The 21,754-nt window shown below is 36.1% G+C and overlaps 1 protein-coding gene across 2 annotated transcripts in view; it reads left to right on the forward strand.

Moving 5' to 3' along the window:
* The window catches only part of LOC136830217 (uncharacterized protein ZK1073.1), a 112,426-nt gene extending 90,714 nt beyond the window's left edge, over positions 1–21,712 (forward strand). The window contains exons 5-10 of one of the 2 annotated variants that reach the window (XM_067089517.1): positions 5,856–6,066; positions 7,500–7,577; positions 12,356–12,367; positions 16,807–16,916; positions 17,997–18,168; positions 18,785–21,712. In XM_067089517.1, the coding sequence (XP_066945618.1) occupies positions 5,856–6,066; positions 7,500–7,577; positions 12,356–12,367; positions 16,807–16,916; positions 17,997–18,168; positions 18,785–19,006 (805 nt within the window). In that variant the 3' untranslated portion in view covers positions 19,007–21,712. The remainder of the gene's footprint in view (positions 1–5,855; positions 6,067–7,499; positions 7,578–12,355; positions 12,368–16,806; positions 16,917–17,996; positions 18,169–18,784) is intronic. The other variant, XM_067089518.1, reaches the window with a different exon arrangement.
* Positions 21,713–21,754: the final 42 nt, after the last annotated feature.

Genomic DNA, 21,754 nt, shown 5'->3' on the forward strand with positions numbered 1-21,754 from the left:
AGAGAGAGAGAGAGAGACAGAGAGAGGATAAATAAATAGAAAGAGAGAAAAAAGAGTGAGGATAACTAGAGAGAGAGAGAGAGAGTAGGGACCGAGAGAGGGTTGAACCATTGTTTGATGAGTTAATATTAAACTGTCGTAACAATCTCAAAAGTCAATGATAGAGAATGGAACAGAGAGAGATAAAGGGAGAAAGAAACGAATAAACGGCGAGAGAGAGAGAGAGAGAGAGGGAGAGAGACTGATTGCATCTTTGTTTAGTACCAAACTGGTGTTACTGTGCAAATAGTAACGATAGGGAATGAAATAAAGAGGAGAGAGAGAGAGAGAGAGAGAGAGAGAGAGAGAGAGAGAGAGAGAGAGCTGGCCCACTGACCGCCAGGCTCTCAGAGGACGCTAGGAAGAGGCGGAGGAGGCGTCCAGGATACGGAGAGGCGGGCTGCGTTGGGGGCGTCTGGGTGTGGTAAAGGAGGTGGGTGGAATCCTGCAACGCAGAGGGCGCGAGCTGTGGGTGTCCTATCCAAGGATATCACGCCTTTAAGCTCATAGCAGTGAGCAAGGGTGTCATGGCTGTCTGTCCTTTTTCTTCTGTGACCTGGCTCTAGTTTCCTTCAGGATGTCAACATTCCCAGTAATCCTTCTCTCCTGTCCTCTTTAATTGTTCGTGTTTCTAATTACCCTTTTTTATTACAATTTCTCTGCTTTTCATTTCTAAAGTCCTGCCATTGTTCTGACCTTAGCGTGGGATCCTCTCGCCATCAACGCCATTGATGTGACCTCGATATAGGGTACTATAATATCTCTTTCACGTAGCCTGACCTCTTTTTTGTATTGCAAATTTATATGACCTCGTTCGATCAAATTTATCCTCATTACCTTCTTTCCTTCAAGAGCCTCGAGAGTCTTTGCCTCACGGCAAGACTCAGTTGTCATTGGCCTTGTTAAGAGATACCTATGATTTTCATTTGTTTTGTCTTCATGCGTTATTGCAACATCCTGACTTCTCTTTTGTCTACTTTACTTTCATTTTCATAACTGCTTTTGTTCCTGGTGAACCGCTCGTTTTTGAATCACGTAAATATTTACTATAACTTTAACTTGGATTCTCTTATTATGTCTTTTATTTTGTTTTTCTTTTTTTTTTTTAGCAAGGAAATAGCGCTGAATAATAATTATATTGGCCTCCTTATTTAAAATTTCATTCATTATTTTAAAGGTATTCATTCATGATTAGTTCGTAGTATTTGATTTTTTTTTTCTTTTCTCTTATAGTCTTTAGTCATTTTTTCACCATGTCTCATTGCTCTCTCTATCTCTCTTTCGTATTCTTTCACTCCTCCCTGTCCCTTTCTGTCTGTCTTGTCTATCATTCTGTTTCTTACTTTCACCCCACCCCATCTCCTCCTCTCTCTCTCTCTCTCTCTCTCTCTCTCTATTTTTTCACTCCTCCTGTCCCTCTCTGTCTGTCTTGCCTGTCATTGTCTCTTACTTTCACCCCAACCCACACCCCTCTCTCTCTCTCTCTCTCTCTCTCTCTCTCTCTCTCTCTCTCTCTCTCTCTCTTCAAAATTCTCCATTGCTCCTCTCCCTCTCAATCCTCCACTCTTCTCCAACCGCTGCCTCCCCCCATGCTCTCTCTCTCCTCTCTCTCTCTCTTTTCAAAATTCTCATTGCTCCTCTCCTCTCAATCCTCCACTCTTCTCCAACCACTGCCTCCCCATGCTCTCTCTCTCTCTCTCTCTCTCTCTCTCTCTCTCTGTGGCCTCGGAACGCAAGTGGAAGCGCGTTCAATCACAAACTGAATGATCAGCTTTTGATTGCCGAACAGGACGTTGCCGGACATTAGGGTCACATTCCCGAAAATCTTGGATGCCTCTGTTGGCCCAAGTAGTGAGTCAGGTAGCACCTGGTTGTTAGTTGAATTTTGTGGGTAGTACCTGTTACCATCGAAACAGGAGGGCCTCGATGAGGTATTCCTCGACCTACCGGAGTGACATCATTCATACGATGTTTAAGGATTTCTCTCTCGCTCTCTCTCTCTCTCTCTCTCTCTCTCTCTCTCTCTCTTTAAGACTGAAAAATATCCTACTGATTCAAGACGCATGAGTATTTTTTACCTTTAATCTCTTTCTCTCTCTCTTTCTCTCTCTCTCTCTCTCTCTTTCTAAGACTGAAAAATGTCCCCCTGATTCAAGAGGCATAAATATTTTTTTACCTTTAATACCTCTCTCTCTCTCTCTCTCTCTCTCTCTCTCTCTCTCTCTCTCTCTCTCTCTCTCAGACTGAAAAATGTCCTCCTGATTCAAGAGGCATAAATATTTTTTACCTTTAATACCTTTCTCTCTCTCTCTCTCTCTCCTCCTCCTCCTCCTCCTCCTCCTCCTCCTCCTCCTCCTCCTCCTCCTCCTCCTCCTCCTCCTCCTCCTCCTCAAGACAATATATAAAAATCCAAAATAGAAAACAGAAACTCAAAAAAACTGTCTTCCCCCCTTGCAAAACTTAACGTGGCCCAGACGGGAATTCACAGTCATAAATATCCCGAAAAGTTTATTTATGCTTACTGAGATTTATAGAGATCGCTTTTTCTCGGAAATGTTGGTTAAGAAAATAGATCGGACAATCCGCGAATATCAGGAAGGATTGATAAGAGAGGCTGGTGATGGCGGCCGTTTAATTCAAGATTGGGACAGAGATCAAGAACGTAATGTTTTAGATCAGAATCTTCATTGAAATATTTTAGAATCAGTAAGATAATTTTCAATTGAAAGAGAGAGAGAGAGAGAGAGAAGAGAGAGAGAGAGAGAGAGAGAGAGAAGGTAGAACGTAAAAAATATTTACGTGTCTTGAATCAGTATATTTTTCAGTCTTAAATGAAGAGAGAGAGAGAAGGTAAAAAATATTTACGTGTCTTCAATCAGTGGGATATTTTTCAGTCTTAAATGGAGAGAGAGAGAGAGAGAGAAAGAGAGAGAATTGTTGGTAATGTTGTTGGGCTGAAGAGAATTCTAAATTTCAAATCTGACAAACTTTATATCACACTCCATTTTTCACACACACACACACACACACACACACACACTCACACTCACTCACTCACTCACACACACACATATATATATGTGATATATATATATATATATATATATATATATATATATATATATATATATATATATATATATATATATATATATATATATATATATATATATAATATATACAAATCAAAGTATTAAACCCCGAACATCGTTTAACATCGAATTCACTATACCTTGAGAATAACTTGTCTTGATGGCCGAGAAGTCAAAGTCGATTTTTTGTTGTAATATCTGAACCAAAGGCCAGATTTGAACCCTGGCCGGGGCAGATGCACTTATTAATGATAATCCCCCTTGGGTGCAAGTTATTGCCAAGGTATAGTTAGTTCGATATTAAACTATATTTTTGGCTAAATATTTGTGAATGTGAAAAAACATTCTTGTATATATACAGTATGTAATTGTAATAGCCACAATGCCCTCTTAACTTCTCGAATTCTTTGCGCTTTTTTGGATATGCTTGTCACTACAAAGCCGTAAGATCCAAGCGCAAGAAATTGAAGTCTGTGATGGCCGGTCAGGTCGTGGTCAGGTCGGCAACGTGACCTTGTGATTATGGTGACGCGGGTTCGTTTCCCGCGACCGGGCATCACAGACTCTTCAATTTCTTGCGCGTGGATCTTACGGCTTTGTAGTGACAAGCATATCCAAAAAAGCGCGAAGAATTCAAGAAGTTAAGAGGGCATTGTGGCTATTATAATTAAATACTGTATCTGGTAAAAGTGACCAGTAGATTCTACATATATATACAATATATATATATATATATATATATATATATATATATATATATGTATTATATATGTATATGTATGTATGTATTATACTGTATTATACTCGTAAATATAAATTATATTAAACAGAAGTGGATATGAGGAACAAGAATGCAGTTGCATCTATCTCACCCATAGGTAGATAGACAGACCCCAGTAAGCAGAAAGAAAGAAAAGAAAGAGAGGTACTGAGAGATCCAATTATCTTTCTCATCTTCCCCTTCTTTAATAATCATTTTACACCTGATTGGACCGGAATACAATTAGCAACAGATCTCTGTTGAAGAGACCTGATCATACTCATTTGTTCACTGGTAGAACTCTACGCTACTAACAAGTCTGCTTCAGATCACTATTATTTTTTTTTATTATTATTTTTTCACAGCAGAATTTTCAAAATGTCGTAAGGAATTAATTAAATTTTATTCACACTTTCATTATATAATGTACATGTATATATATATATATATATATATATATATATATATATATATATATATATATATACATACTTTATACATATATGTATATAAAAATGAATATACATAGGCTTTACACATAAATAACATATGCATATATATGTATATATAAAATTAATATATATAATATATATTATATATATATATATATATATATATATATATATATATATATATATATATATACCACAGGGTGCATATAAATCCCGACCGGTTTCGTCTTTAGTTTTCTAGGACATCTTCGAGAAGATATATACCCCGTGTTAAATTTTTCCCCTGTGGTACATCTGCATATGTACCACACGTGTTCTGATGATGTGTGTATGTATATGTGTTTGTGTATGTGTATGTGTACGATCGATAATATACCCAGACGCGTACACGTATAAAACTCCCCCTCTCATGTACAACGTCATTATCGCTACACCTAAAAGAAGTAAACAAACCTGCGCTTTGCTCCTCTCCTTCCATGCTCTTGAGGAACGAATATATTTTTGCATCGATGGACGCGTTCAATTAATTTCTCGAGGGGCGTTTCGTCTATTGAACGCTGCCGAAAGAAGAGGAGGGGGAGGGTGAGAGTGAGGAGGAGGGAGGCTCTGAAATATGATGATTGGCAGCCGTCAAGGGATCTTGACCCGATTAGAGATTAAAAGAGAGAGAGAGAGAGAGAGAGAGAGAGAGAGAGAGAGAGAGAGAGAGAGAGAATCTATTCGTAATGTCTTGTTTGGTAATTTATTTTATGCAGGCAGTAATGATAATGGCAATAATAATGTCGACAATGATATTAGTAGAGATAATGAGGTTATCACTGGCCATTTTGTTACCGGAAAATTTGAAGGAGCGTCATCATTGTATGTTGCATTATACGTTATTCGGGTGACAACGATGTTCTCGTTGTTGGCAGTGTTCTCTACAGTAACTGTTACGATAACAGAAATGATTACATTTATAATAAAATGTAATTGTGCTGATGATGATATTTCTCATAGATAAGCTCTTGTTTTACCCATCTAGTTGTGTCTTTATAATAATAATAATAATAATAATAATAATAATAATAATAATAATAATAATAATAATAATAATAATAATTAACTGTTAGGGAATATCTTATGTCGAGGATGATGAACTTTTCATTATAATTAAACAAGCTCTTGTTTCTCCCTCTTGGCGTATATAATAATAATAATAATAATAATAATAATAATAATAATAATAATAATAATAATTGTTAGTATATAATGATGAACTAATAATAATATATAATAATAATAATAATAATAATAATAATAATAATAATAATAATAATAATAATAATTGTTAAGGAATATACTTACGACGAGGATGATGAACCTTTCATTATAATTAAGTAAGCTCTTGTTTCACCATTCCGGCCACATGCCTCCAACCTTAATTACATTAATAATAACAATTACTCATGAAATAAAAGTCTGATGCTATTTGCGCGTCCTCTCCAATAAGCTCCGACTTCTCCCTTCCAGCTACGTGTTCCCAACCATGCAGAACATCGCCGAGGACCTCGTGGGCGTGCTGGATCAGCTGAAGGTCAAGCTGGTGATCGGTCTGGGCGAGGGCGCCGGTGCCAACATCCTGGCACGCTTTGGCATCGCCTACCCAGATCGCTGCATGGGTCTCATCCTCATTCACTGCACTGCCACCACTGCTGGCGTCATGGAACACTTCAAGGACAAGGTCAGGGTCATTGCTGTCGTGTATATATATATATATATATATATATATATATATATATATATATATATATATATATATATATATATGTGTGTATGTATGTATATGTATATGTATATGTATATTATATATATTTATATTGTATATATATATATATATATATATATATATATTGTATACATATATATATTATATATGTATATGTACAGTATATTATATATATGTATATATACAGTAAAAAATTTTCACAGGAAGACTGAACTCCATTGTTTCTGTTGCCATAAAACATTTCTTGTAAAAAAGTAAAGGTTTAATGGGGGTCAAGGGTTCTTAGCCGGTTAGGCTACAGATGTAGTGAAATCAAGTTCAGCTGAGGTCACTGACCTCTGGATTTCAAGCTCTCATCCCCCTTAGGTCACTGAATGTGGTAAGACCATTGTTTCTTGAGGTCACAGATAGTTCCAAGATAATTTTCAACTGATGCTAGTGAGTGGGACCTCCGAGGTCATTCACTGTACTGAGGTCAGGTTCCCTACAGGTCACTGATATTTTTAACGTTCCTCATAGGTCACTGATCCGTAGATGACAAGGTCAGTAACTTTTGAGGTTATTGATTGGGCTAAGATCAGGTTACCTTGAATACACTGAGGTATAAGTTTGTTTTGAATATTCTTAAGTTGTGTAGATATTGACCTCAAACATCATTTTGAAGTGTTTAGATATAAATTCAACTTTTTCGTTGACATTTTAGGAATAAATAAGGAGTAGCTTAGTTTCAGTTATTGAAATTCAGTGGAAATACAACAAAATTTCATTTCATATGTAGTTCGAAACGTTACACAATTTCCGATTCGAGGTGAGGTAATATCTTGCCAGTGTCTTTGCGTGTGCCGACGTTAATGAAATAGCTCAAGAATGAATGAACGGATTTGGAGAAATTCGAATGAAAGCGTTCGCTGGGTGATCTTCTTCAGATGTGTGCACAAGTTTGTGTGTGTGTGTATGTATGTTATACTCGACTCCCTCCAGATGATCAAGTTTCCGTGTGATTTTTGGACCATTGAGGATATTGATCTGAGAGAGAGAGAGAGAGAGAGAGAGAGAGAGAGAGAGAGAGAGAGAGAGAGAGAGAGAGAGAGAGAGAGATTTTTAGACTAGTAGAGGAGAAAAAGAGAGAGAAAGAGATTTATTTTCAGAAGAGAGTTCATGTGTTTGAAGCAAGACAGAGAGAGAGAGAGAGAGAGAGAGAGAGAGAGAGAGAGAGAGAGAGAGAGAGAGAGAGAGAGCAACTTTTCAGACTAGTAGAGGCAATATTCAGTGTGAGTTCATGTGTTTGTGCAAGAGAGAGAGAGAGAGAGAGAGAGAGAGAGAGAGGGAGAGAGAGAGATTGATTTAACAATGCTTTCATCATAACTAACTAAGCTCTTTTCTTCCAGATCATCTCCTGGAAGCTGAGCAATGTGGGCATGAACCCAACTGCCGAACAGTACCTGATTTTCCACAAATTCGGACATGTAGGTATCCCTAAGTAACTGTTCTATATTTAGGTGGATTTCTTTAAAAAAAAAAAATTATGGGATTTAAAGGGAATATGTTTATAATAAGTAAATATTATGAAATTTAAAGGACAGTATTTAATAAGTGTCTTTAACGAGAATATATGAATAATGTAACCCTTTAAGGGAACTATTTACCAATAATGTCATCTTTCAAGAGGAATTGTTTATAAGTAATACTTTTTAAAGGAATCTTAGGTATAATATAACCTTTGAAGGTGTTATTTATAAATATATTCTTTTAAAGATAATTTATACGTAAATAATTCTATCTTTAAAGGTAATTCCTTTATAAATCATGTCATCTTTAAAGGGATTCTGTTTTTAAATATGACGTTTTAAGGTAATTTGTTTATAAATAACAATTCCTAGAGGAATTTTATATACAAGTGTTATAATCTTAATTATCTATAATTAAAATAACTCTGATGAAGTTATATAAGCTTATATGGCGTTAACAATTGGTATTATATATACGATAAATATAAACTTTAAAGAGTATAAAGAACATCTGTCTATAATTGAAATGGTACTGTTGTAGTCTTGACTTTAAGTAAATCTTCAAGTATTTAAATTAAAATGCAAATTGAAATCACTTACGACGAGGAATAGTGTAGACTTTAGTCGATTAGATGTAAATATTACAGTTTAAATTGAATGTATATACAGAATAAACTTCCGGGTGTATTTTGTTTACAATTAATCGCGAGGTGACGTAAACTTTTGTGAACTGACAGTCAGTCTCGTTAAATTGGTAAAATCTTTGAGAGGAATTTAGTTTGTGAAGGAATGTCCGTCATCCGTAGTATTTCAAATAGGTTTATGAATGGTTAGTGTTTATTAAATCTAATCAGAAGGAATGGTACAAAGTATTTATTGAACGTTTTGTAAGCTTAGTCCAAAGAAAATGTGCTCAATTAAGCTGTACTGGATTTAAACATATGAGACTCCCTCCTTGCGGCAATACGTGAAAGGGTTAATTTAATGAGATCTCATGGATTGATTAGAGTAGTTTCTGCAATTTCTCTCTGTGGTTTCAAGTAAATGACAGTATTTCATTCAGCATTAGCAAGAAATTTTAGCTTTTTCGCTATCCTTTAAAAGACTAGGCCAGTACGAGGGGTTACCCAACACGCTTAAGTAGCCCAGATCTGAAAAACGCAATGAAACCAGTGGTTTTTGACCCGAAGGGTTTGATTAAATCATCTGCCTCTAGAAGGCTGGTTTTCAGTAGTTTGCATAATGATCCAGACCAGTTACTCGTTTAATGGGGCTAAAATGACGTACGATGGTCGAGATATGTTAAGATAAATGTTCAGTCTGAAGAAGTATTAGTGAGATACTCGTCTAACTGTTTGTTTAACTTGTAGTTAATGTGGAATAATTTTCTACCTTGTTTGCCTTCCTAAAGAATTCTGGATGTTAGAATTTCATGTATAAGTATGTATAAACAGTATGTATAACCCATGTGTTTCTATAGAATAAACAATCATAATTTGTACTTAATGTAAGAATACTGTATTGTAATTGGCTGTCTACTCCATGTTGTGATATAAACATAGATGATGTATTTGCCCAAAATATTTTTAAAAATATATATATTTATGTAGGCTGCGTACTTAATCTAAGAGCCGTGTTATCCTATAGTCATTGTTTTAGGTCAAAAGTGTTTTAATCTGTTAGAATTTACTGACGGGTCAAGTTGAAACTGAATGCTTTGTCAACAAAGTGCTCAAATTGAACTTTCTACCAATGGATCCTTCCTCGCTCTGCATGCTCGAGTCGGGAGCGATTTTCCTCTCTCTATGGGTCACGTCGTGTATTGTGCAGTACTGTTTCTATGAAATGTCAAGCATATCTCTCTCTCTCTCTCTCTCTCTCTCTCTCTCTCTCTCTCTCTCTCTCTCTCTCTCTCTCTCTCTCATCTCTCTCTCTGTTTTAAATACGTTTCCTCCCTCTTTCTTATCAATTAGAGTTCCTTTAATGTTGTTCCTCTTGTACGTATTTCTTTGAATCTCTCTCTCTCTCTCTCTCTCTCTCTCTCTCTCTCTCTCTCTCTCTCTCTCTCTCTCTCTCTTTAAATACGGTTCCTCCCTCTTTCTTTCATATTAGAGTTCCTTGAATGTTGTTCCTCTGTGTACGTATTTCTGTGAATCTCTCTCTCTCTCTCTCTCTCTCTCTCTCTCTCTCTCTCTCTCTCTCTCTCTCACATTCCTTGTAAACTGTTTAAAGTTTCTACCTCTCTATTATCAAAGTTTCTTTAATGATCTTCCTCTTGTATGTGTCTTTGAAGCTCTCTCTCTCTCTCTCTGAATACATTTTCCCCCTCTTTCTTTCATAAAAGAGTTTCTTGAATGTTGTCCCTCTGATTACGTGTTTCTGTGAATTCCTTCTCTCTCTCTCTCTCTCTCTCTCTCTCTCTCTCTCTCTCTCTCTCTCATATTCCTTCTCTCTCTCTTTTTCTCTGATATTCACTCATGTTATCTCTTTAAAGGCAGTTGCTCTCTCTCTCTCTCTCTCTCTCTCTCTCTCTCTCTCTCTCTCTCTCTCTCTCTCTCTCCCCGATTTCTGCTTCCTTATGTGGTGATCTCATGCGACTTATGTGTTATGGTGATGCCGTGTTTCTCACTTTTTTCTTTCAGATGATCTCACAGGTACGCTACAGGGGGGGATTTTGACGAGCTGGATTTGTGATGTGCTTTTATTTCACTGTTTTTAATAGAAAAAAAAGAGAGAAAAAAAATTAATAAGGCCTCTCCCCTGTCTGTATCTGTAGCTTATTTTTTCCTTTGGTGTGGTGTTTAACACACACAAATACACACACACACGTTGTATACAGACATGTACACTCAGACATGCGCATTGTAGTGTGTTTCACGTGCTGTATTTTTTAATAGTGTTTATTTTATATAGATTTTTAGTGGGAGGTTCTCAGATTTTTTGCTAAATTAAATTCTCGCGAATTAAAGTCATACGCATTCACTGTCTTTTTAAGGAAGAGAAATTCTTGGAAATTAATCATTTTTTTATCATTGGCTCTTACGTTTTGAATTTGTCAAGATCGTTTCATTCATGCGTCATTCATTCAGTTAAACCGTGGCTCTTGATATTGTTTACGTCCTTAAGTGGTTACACGGTGTTATATATCTCTTACGCTGTTGCATATTTCTTTTTGTATTAATAGTTGTCAGTCAGTTCTTAGCTTCTTATTAAAGTTCGACACTCAGCTTTGAAGCTAAATTGAGACGTCAAATACAAAACGCCGAAGAAGAAAAATTATTCATAGAAATATGTCGCGCCCGAAGCCCACGCTCGGTGGTCGTCCCAATTCAAAAGAAGGATTACCGTGGATTCCATAAATTGAAACTGGGCTTTGCAGTGTCACATTTTACATGATTGAAATGAAAGTGATTTACATTTTAGTAAATAGAGTGGCACTGTGTGCATAGTAACTAAGTTTGGGACCTATTTGCATAATCTGAATTTTTTGTATAACTTTATCAACGTGTGTTTGCTGAGTGACAAAGTTTAGAGACGTTGTATAATCAGAGATTTTGTATAGCTTTATTTACGTAATGACGAGGTTCCGACATTTTAATTAAATAAAAAATTTAGAGCACATTGTTAAGCACTTGCAAAGTTTTGGAACTGAGAACCGCCCTTCCTGCCATGCGCTGATCGATGTACAGTAATGTTATTTTTTATATATATATATTTCCAGTGTTTACATTAATGTTATTCTAAATAATGTATTGCTACATAAATTCTGTGCTGTATGGAGTCGTACATTTGACACTACAGTACACTTATAGATGTCGCAAAAAAAAAAGTACTCTTACACTCGTCATTAGTTTTGTCTATTCTTTCAGTTCATATATCTTATTCCTTTTTGGTTGATATTTGCATTCTGCCCAATCATGCATCAGGCACCCCCCCCCACCCCCTCTTCTCTGGCCCACCCATAATTAAAAGGGGTGAGACAGATTTTTCCTTGATGATAAGTTTAGGAGACTTCTGGCGATGGTAATGATGATACCGTAGCGTTGAAAAGAGCTGACCTTTGACTTTTTTTTTTTTTGCATATTTTTTTTTTATCAAAGCTCTTGCAGAGTTGTAAACATCCTTTAAGCCTAAGGATTAAGAGGGGAGAAAAAAAAGAAGAAGGAGCAGCTTAGGTGATGATGTATGATTGGGAAGCCTTTGCTGTTGGCCTATACTTTCCCAGCTGTGTTTTTTTGAGAGAGATGGTGCTGCACTTTATTTGTAAATCTATAAAGGATATATATTGTTTTTTCATTTATGCGAACTTGAAAGAATAACATCAAAAGACATGTATTATATGAAATCTATGCTTTTTTTTTTGAGGACGTCACTTGGATTATGTGCAATTTCTCCACTTACGGGAACTTGAAAAATAATCTCAGAAGTCATTTATCTACTCTGACAGCCCAAAGTTGCAAAATCAGTCTTCATTAACAACATGAAACGCCACATCTTAACTCTAGCACACTTACTCAGCGCATAAAGTGCAGCACTGCATCTAAAACTATATTAAAAACATGTTTTTATTTCCTTTTGACGCCTATTAATGCCCGAACGTGCCAATTTCTGTATTTATTTAATTTTTTTCTGTGATGAGGTTTTTAGATGTTGATCTGTATAACTTGTCTATAATTTCTCCTACTCTTTCCAACTTTGTTCACACACATCCTCTGTACTGGGCATCTCTCTGTCAGCGCCTGATCGAGGTACAGTGTTGTCCATGTTGGCCAGAAATCTGTTTATAACCATTCTTTACTTATTTTAATTAATTTCTTTACGCATTTTATTTACTCATTTCATTGACTCTGATGCTTAGCTTCTACTCATAATTCCTTGCTCAGCCTGTCTAGGAGCCACCAATATGTACAGTATTTTTCACTTGGAAATAAGGAATTTTTCAAAATTATTTTGAGAGGGCTGTATACTAGAGATCAGTCGACTAAAAGCATTGTATTACATGGGAAAGTATTCATATACGTACATGTGTCTGTATTTGTACATATGGCCCTTCTTTATTTACATGTGTATGTATACATTTCCATGCATGTATAATGCTTATGTACATAATTTTTTCCAGTCATATGAGAGTTAAGAAAGGTTCTCTCAGTGGAATGGATAAACTTTGCATTAATAATGATAATTTTATAGCGTATTTATGCATTGTATATCTGTCAGCCGGTATTTATATAAATTCACTTTATATGAAGATTAAGAAAAACTTTTATACATATGAATAGTGCTAAACAGGCATTATTTTTATACTGTACATGTGCTCACGCGTATTATGAAAGCAATTGGCAAGTAACTGTTGGTGTCATGATGTAAAATATTACAATATCGTCAAAATTACCTCGGTTTGATTTGCTCTCGCCCCAAATATCGTCCTAGACAGACGCACAGCTGCATAATTGCTGTACATATGGACCGGAATCTTAAAGAAAAAACTGGCCCTGTTTTCAGGGGGCCTGATGTATGGGTTTCCTTTAAGATTCTCCTCCTTGAAATTCCCGCTGGTTTCTCAATGGAATGTGAATTTATTTAGCCGTTTAGTCCGTTGGGTCTGTGTAAGCCTGACGTCCACTATTGATCGCATGTATAAATATATTCCTGTACATATTTCTCGTTTTGTGTCTGGTAGCGATCGCTGAATGTTCTCGCTGTTGAATATGGAGATAAATGCTTAGTTGATGGATGGTTCTTTTGTCCATTTTTTTTTTATTTTTACTCTCCTTGTGTCGTTCCACATTATTTTTTGTTAAGCTTCCCACCATTGCCTGACTTGTTGCTTGTGCAAGACACATTCCGAATGTTCATTTTCAGTTGCTAGGACATTTTCGGGGATCCCAAGACATCCCTGGATGCTGGTAGTTTCACTTTGGGCACGAAACCCAACATTTTTTCTTTTATTTATGTGTAACATTTCTTTTTCCCCCTCAAAGCACTTTTGTAGATGAAGAGTAGAAGACAAACCTAAACGTAGTGGAAGCATGCCGTGTAAAATTATACGATTATCTATCGTACATTTCATAGTGTGTTACAAAATGTTAGTAAAGGTGTGTATATTTGTATGAATGAATTGCTTTGCTGTGATGTTAAAAGTTATATAAGTTGTTTCAGCAGATTAAGTTTAAGTAAGCTTTAAGAGGTTAGAATTACCAGAATCCCGCTGTGATTCAGTCAGTTTTCATAATTATATGAATAATAAACATTGTTGTACAACGCACCAGGTCTTGCCAGCCATTGGTGTGTTCATTATTATGTCTGGTGTCAGTGTGCTCGTTTTTTAGAAGGGTGGCGATCGAGATTTGCTGTCCGCACCCACTCATATCTCCCATTTTGCTGACCAACATTTGCCATTTGTTATATGTAAAGTTTGTTTCAATTTAGTGTATTCTTCCTTCAGCCTCCATTTTTGTTATTCTGGTGGGCTTAGGAAGTGCAGGTGTTTCCATGAGTCTGGAAGGTCTTGGAAAATACAGGTTTTTCCATGAGTCTGGAAGGTTCTTGGAAAATATAGGTTTTTCCATGAGTCTGGAAGGTTCTTGGAAAATACAGGTGTTTCCATGAGTCTGGAAGTCTTGGAAAATACAGGGTTTCCATGAGTCTGGAAGTCCTGGAAAATACAGGGGTTTCCATGAGTCTGGAAGTCTTGGAAACTACAGGTGTTTCCATGAGTCTGGAAGGTCTTGGAAAATACAGGTGTTTCCATGAGTCTGGAAGGTCTTGGAAAATACAGGTGTTTCCATGAGTCTGGAAGGTCTTGGAAAATACAGGTGTTTCCATGAATCTGTAAGGTCTTGGAAAATACAGGTGTTTCCATGAGTCTGTAAGGTCTTGGAAAATACAGGTGTTTCCATGAGTCTGGAAAGTCTTGGAAAATACAGGTGTTTCCATGATTCAGTGAGAACTGGAAAAACAGGTCGTTCCATGATTCCAGAATTCTGTAACTGTGGAAGGTCTAGGAAATCCAAGTGTCTCCACGATTCTGGAAGGCTTTGAAAATAGAAGTCCTTTCACGATTCTGAAAGGGTTGGGTAATCTAGGCATTATCAATTATCCTGGAATGCCAGGGGAAAAGTAGGTATTTTCATGATTCCAGAGGGCTTTGAAAATGCAGATATTTCCATGATTCCAGGGGGCTTGGAAATGCAGGTATTTCCACTAATTCTGCAACCTTTGAAACCAGAGGTGTTTCCATATTTGTGGAAGGCCTTGGAAATACAAGCATTTCCAAGATTTTTGAAGACCTGGTGTTAGCAGGCGGGTCCCTAATGATGCGTAGAGGTCACTTTCCAGGAGATATGAGTAGGTGCTGCTGAGTGTAATGAAGAAGGTCTGAAAGTATGAATTTGTGGTGAACATTTTTTTCTTTTTCGAAAAGGTGCCAGTTATGTAAATACCGATATACTGTATTACACTCACTTGTAACTCATAGTGACAGTAACAAGGATTTGCAAATCCTAACTTGTATATTAATCCTTTGAGATTCGAGGGCGTCAGCAAAACTTGTTTGTGACACGTCACACCCAGTTTCAATTGGCCACTTAGGAGCTTATCAGCATTTCATTTAGATCACTGTCTGTGATATTGATGTTTGTGCTAGGATATTGTTATTGTTGTCATTTTAAAGTCAGATACCTGTATTTGCTTTTTATATTAGTACATTTGAAAAATTAAAAGAAAAAAATTGTCAAAATGAAGAGTTAAAGTTAGCCAAAAACGGAAATGATTTTACTGGGAGTGAAAAATATTTGTTAAAAATCGTTAGTAAAGATACTTTAATTTTTATTTTACCGTGCACAACAATGATCAGTTACCCTTTTTTGTGAAATATATAGTTTATTGCTATCTATGGAGCTGGTGCACAGTGATTTCTCTGATGATTTTCCATCAGTGTATTTGGTGTTAACCATAGCACCTACTTTTGGGGGTAAGGGAATTAAACTGTCTCCCAATACCCTCCTGGCGTCTCCCAGGTGACCCCTTGTGCTGTCAGTGGAATCTCAAAGGGTTGATATTCTATGCAACACTGCTCACACATTGACATTTTATGCAACACTGCTCACATATTAACATACTATGCAATACTGCCCACACATTAACATTATGCAAACACTGTTCACATTGCAATATATTTAACACAGGTCATGTTAACGTTCCATTTAACACATCTACCATGCTAACACATTATGGGACACAACTTGCATATGGGGCACAACTTGCATATTGATGTTCATGCAACACAGTGCACATATTAACACTCAACATAACACTGTAACATTCATTATAAGTATAACCACTACACCCAACTCTCGAATTTCAAAACTTGAAATTAAAAATAAAATTATTCAAGTTTTTTTCTTTCAAATTCTGATGTAAAGAATTTAGATTGTACTTTAGGCAATTTACAGCATACTTCAAATAAAGTTGTTTATTTAAGTAAAGTAGCCTGAAATTACATTTGAATGCACACATATGCTGTACAGTTTTTCCTTCAGAAAAAAAGTTAATAATAAATGTTGAATGATACATTTTTATTGGAAGGCATTTTTAAACATTAAATTTATGAAAATTATGACGTAGATTATCAGTATCTTAAAACACTCAGATTCAATAAAGCTATGTTGTCTTTTGTTTGCATTTAAAACAGTAGATCATGAGAGTAATGATGTAGATTTAGATTTTCCAATTCTATAAGTAGTGTTTACATTTAAGTATTCCACATTTCAATGCAAAAGCGTTAAATACAGGTGACCATTTTCTTGTATTTAAGTCACGCCCAGTATTCCTAAGGTCAGTAAGTTTACTGAAATATTATGCTCTTCCTCACTTGGTTTTATTTGTAAGAAATTTAATTCCTGTTCTAAGCAGGACAATGTGTCAATTGAATATGACTTTTTATATATAAATTTCACATTACCTCCATTCTCAAACCCCACACAAGTTTAAAAATGATGCTTCCATCAGAAATACTCTCCTTTCACATACAACTTTTACATAAAATGTTCAGTAGAACAGAACCTACAACATTTATAGACCCTCTACTCAAAACGCACCCCTTATACACACAATAAAGAGAAGTCTAATCTGGCACTGATTTTCCTCAATAGTATGATGTTCTAACAACTCCCTTTTGTCGTTGTAGCAACTGGATACAGCTGAGAACAAGGAGCGGCTCATCAAGGAGTACCAGGATCGCCTCCAGAGCAAGATTAACCCCAAGAACCTCCGCAAATACGTCGAGGCCTTCCTGAAGTAAGTGTTCTGGTGCCTTCGCTGATTTTACTTTCTCCTCAGAGACTTGTTGATGCTTTAGTATGGAATTATAATAAATAGATACTAAGACATTTTTTAAGATTAAGAAAAGGGAAGAAATGCAAAATAGAAAGGCATGATGCCAGTGTCAATGTATTGCATTTTACAAGAACAAAAAGACTGGTAGACTTGGGCCGTAGATGTTACTAGTGTGTTTTAATACGTGAAGGCCATACATACATATCAACATTTTTTAAAGACATTCTGTCTAAATTCATTATAAATCAGAATCTCGTTTTAGAACAGACCAAAGTAGGCTTTTATATCTATGCTTTTGATATATCTGATGATTTTTACACTTGTACAATTATACCATATATCTATATTTGTAAGAACTATGTACCTGGATGTATGATAGGTAAGAACTTTGAATATGGAAACAGAGAGAATAGTACAAAAATGTGAAACGTCTTCTTTTAGAGCTGAAGTTTTTATGCATTAGAAGCATATATATATATATATATATATATATATATATATATATATATATATATATATATATATATATATATATATATATATATATATATATATATATATATATATATATATATATATATATATATATATATATATATATATATATATATATATATATATATATATATAGCCTACATATTCTGTTAGACTTGTTTGACATAAGTATATGCATGTACAGAGTAATAATAATAACAAACATATCACAGCAAATCAAAGCATTATGTTGAGTGTGTTTGTTAAAGAAAAAGTTTGACAGCGATAGACTTGTGGATATAGTTCTGTTCGTGTTGAAAAAATACGAATTACGAAACAGACCAAAGAAATCTGTTGCGTGTGTTCTTCAAAAATAGATACCTGACAAAAGTAGGTCTTTTGGCCTATGGGCTCGTGTTGTACATTAACGATAATGATACAAATGACGATAAATGATGAAACAGACCAAAAAAGGTCTTTCAGTGTTAATTCATGCCTATCCCAAAACTGACAAAGATGTAATATGTTCTTGACAAACAAAAGCTGACATTTTGTGTTCCTCTGCAGGCGATCAGACCTCTCCAGCAAGCTGGAATCCAAGTTGGTCGTTGAGACCCTGCTGGTGACTGGCTCTAAGGCCTCCCACGTGAACACCGTCCACAACATGCACCAGAGCTGCAACAAGCTGAAGGCTTCTCTCCTCAAGATCGATGACGTAGGAGATGTTCTTCAGGAATGTGTAAGGAGGCTGGCTTTTCATTTTGTTCCTTAAGAGATTTGATATGGGTCATTCGGTTGTTGTTTTCAGAATTATCGTTAATATGTGTTGGTAGCCATCTGTGTTTCGCTCAATATGTAATGGAACTGTAGAAATTACTATGTATGTCTTGTGTATTTCCACTATAGTATTTAAATTGTTATAATTTATATTACAACTCTTATTGCCTACAATTTTATGTGCTTCACTAGAAATTATAGTGGAATATGAGAAATTCATGCACGAAATACTTCTCTGTGGAAGTGCTCCATCGTTAAACACTGCTGACTGTTTATATACATTTGCCTGCAGATTTGGTGACAAGAGTTAATTTTCTTTCACTTTTGAAACTAACCATATTTTTTTTTAGGTTTTAATCTTGCCATATAATTCTTGTGAACTTCTTACAATTAATGTCATCTGTTATTTTTAGCATTTTTGAACAAAAAGGATAATAAGTGGAATATATGTGTTTAAGTCCAAGCCCCACCACTTACCAGATAGATTTCACGGACCAAAGGTGATATTTTTTTTCATGTAATTCCACAAACCTCTCCAGCTCTGAGATTTTTCTGACTATTCTCTTTTCTTGTTTCAGCCTGAGAAGTTTGCCCAGTCTCTCCAGCTCTTCTGCAAGGGCTTGGGCGTACTGACCTCCCTACCCCTCAGTGGCGTTGACCGCCAGCGTACCTTCAGCGGATCCTCCACTGACGGAGAGGAGGGACGTCCCCGACGCCAGAGGACCATGAGCATGGAGGAGTACGACACTCCCAACCTCAGGCGGTTCTCCTTCTCCTCGACCCAGACCGCCGCTAATTAAGGCGTCCTTGCCAACACAGCTACACCATCTAACGCCACCATTGATGAAGACAACAACACAGATGAGTGCAATCACCACAAGCTGCAGCAGTAATCACGCTATTGTCAAGGGGACAGTCGTAGCCCGCATGCTCTTCGGCCGTCTACTGTTGTTGAAGCTGTGGCGCCACATAAAACCATTAACACTCAAAACATAAAAAAAAAAAAAAGTATAGGTACCCAAACACAGCTGCTCATCCAATTGTAAGTCGTTTCAGCTGAAGGCAGAAGCTTGCCAGTTGTTAGTCTCATATTATACATTGTTAAGGCCGTCTTGCTCTGAGAACTTGGCAAGATCTACTTCTCTTTGTTTTCTGCGTATTTCATCTGATTCTGCATCTGCGTAGAGTTCTTCTATTCCACTACGTTCTGTATCTTTGATAGTACCTTTGCTCCTTTGCTCTGGGAAGGGAAGTTGGGAAAGAAGTAGTTGGTGACGACCTCATCTCGAAGTTAGCTTCAGTTTCTCTGATTGTGGCTGCGGCCGTGGGTGTTGAAGTTACGATAAACAGCTATGCACTGATGGATGGACAGCTGACGATGCTGGTTGCAGCAGGGAGAGAGAGAGAGCGAGAGAATTCCAACACCAGCAATTCTGTGGTCTTGCATCCACTGCCTGCTAACGTTTCCCAGGGATCTTGTGTGGCTGGGTAGAGCGTACTGTTGTGTCTACTCTAGCACTGAACTGTTTACAGTTTTATCTTTAATAATCAGATTTTAATGAGTAGTTTTCTTAGCATTTTGCACTGTGCTTGAGAACAGTTAGGAAATAAAACAGTTTTTAAAAAGTTGAGCCTTACAAAGTTGTGTTAGTGATTACAAATTAAAAATATTCCTTATTGAAGCTCATGTTGGCTCTTATAGTTATTGTGTATATAAAGGTTATATTATTGTAATGGCAATAGTTATAAATATATATCAAATGCATTTGATACAAGTGCACACACGCACACACACACACACACACTTCACAGAAAAGTCAGTAGCTTTCTCAACTGCCATCACTCTCCACACCACCGAATATGCTAGATTTGATTTTAAAAGTTAGAGGAATTAACAGAAGGGAGCTGTTGGAGGTGATGACCATATCATCCAACTTATTCTCATCGCTTCATTGTCACTCGCCGATGTTAGAGGTATCTAGCGGTCGCAGTTATGCGAACAGAACAACTCCAGTGTTGTACTTTGACCAATTGATCGAGAGCCTAAATTTCTTGGGACAAATTTCTGTTGTATGCATGGCGGAAGTTACAGGTGATCCAGATATTAAACTGTCAGATTTTACCTTGCTACTGAGTCTTCAACAACCCTGGTGTTTTTTGTTATAGCAGATAAATAGCTGTGAGAGCTAATTTTGAGCAAGACATAGAATCAACTGCCAGCTCAGTTATCCAAATGGTGATAATTGCTTAGGTTTAGCCAGCATGTTAACTGCAATGCACACAATGATATTGTTTGGTTAACCACTTTCATAGTCTGTATCTATATACATATATGTATATATGCCTTCGTGCATATAATTGCATGTTTATGTATAGATGCAAATTATTTGCTATGGCACACTGTAAATATAGATGACTAACCAAGATACTTTTCTTACCAAGAAATATTAAGAGGATAGTTGTAAAAATTAAAAAAAAAAGATCTGAAATTGTGTGTTTGCAGTTATTAGGCGTCTGGCTTTTGTTGTGAACTGAACACAGTAGAAAGAGAGAAAGAAAAAAAAAGCTGTTCTTCTTCTGTCTTTTTGGAAACATCATGATTAAAAAAACTGACTTGAATCTAAATGAGTCTAGAATGAAACTTAATGAAAGGGAACGAAACATGTTACAATAAAAAAAAATGTGTATAATGACATTTGTCTCGTTTTTTTAAGGGATGGAATTGATTTGCCCTTTGATTTTTAATTTCATTGTTGTGTCTTGCATTTATGTCAGGTTTCTAGATGGACAGAAGTGCAATATAGTTTAAAGAGTAGTTGGTAATGAATTACAGCGAGAGTAGCATATACTAATCGCAAAAAAAAAAAAATGTTTGTTCAGTGCATTGTATATGCCATTCTTTACAAGCGATTCTTTTTTTTTTTTTGGCAACTGGCTTGCCATATTTTATTGCTTTACTTTTGTTTGTTTTTAAAGAATTTTCCAAATGTCTACCTATGTGACTTACAGCTACAAAGTAATATTGTTCAGTTTACCTTTTTTTTAAGAATATAGTGTTACACCTTTCTATAATGGGTTTAATTTCAAGCTAGGAAACAAGTCACGCCCACAATGTATATATTGATTATTTTAGACTGCCTTGTGGAAACATGGCATCTATACTGTCAAGTACATGTGGCATAAGATTTCTTTATGGAAACATATGGCATCTCTAAAGCCAAGTGGGCGTGGCCTGGGGATTAGTTTAAGATTGATGAAACACTTTTAGTTACAGTATAGGACGGGTAAGGTAAGGTTATTGGATGCAAAGCTTTGCTTTGGTAACACGTTTTGACGTAGGTAAAAGAATCACTTGTATTGTTTCTTTTTTTTCCTTTTTGGTTATTTTGTCTACGAGAAGTAATTTCTATAAAGGGGTATGAACTGTTTACAATAATGTGTTTTAAATGACAATGTACAATAATCATGTGTAATACATATTAATACAGTATTTTTATTAAACTTTACTGCTCTGTTTCATTTTCACCCTTCAAAAAAGGACTTCCATG

Source organism: Macrobrachium rosenbergii, chromosome 46, assembly GCF_040412425.1.
Source record: "Macrobrachium rosenbergii isolate ZJJX-2024 chromosome 46, ASM4041242v1, whole genome shotgun sequence".
In the NCBI taxonomy this organism is placed as follows: Eukaryota; Metazoa; Arthropoda; class Malacostraca; order Decapoda; family Palaemonidae; genus Macrobrachium; species Macrobrachium rosenbergii.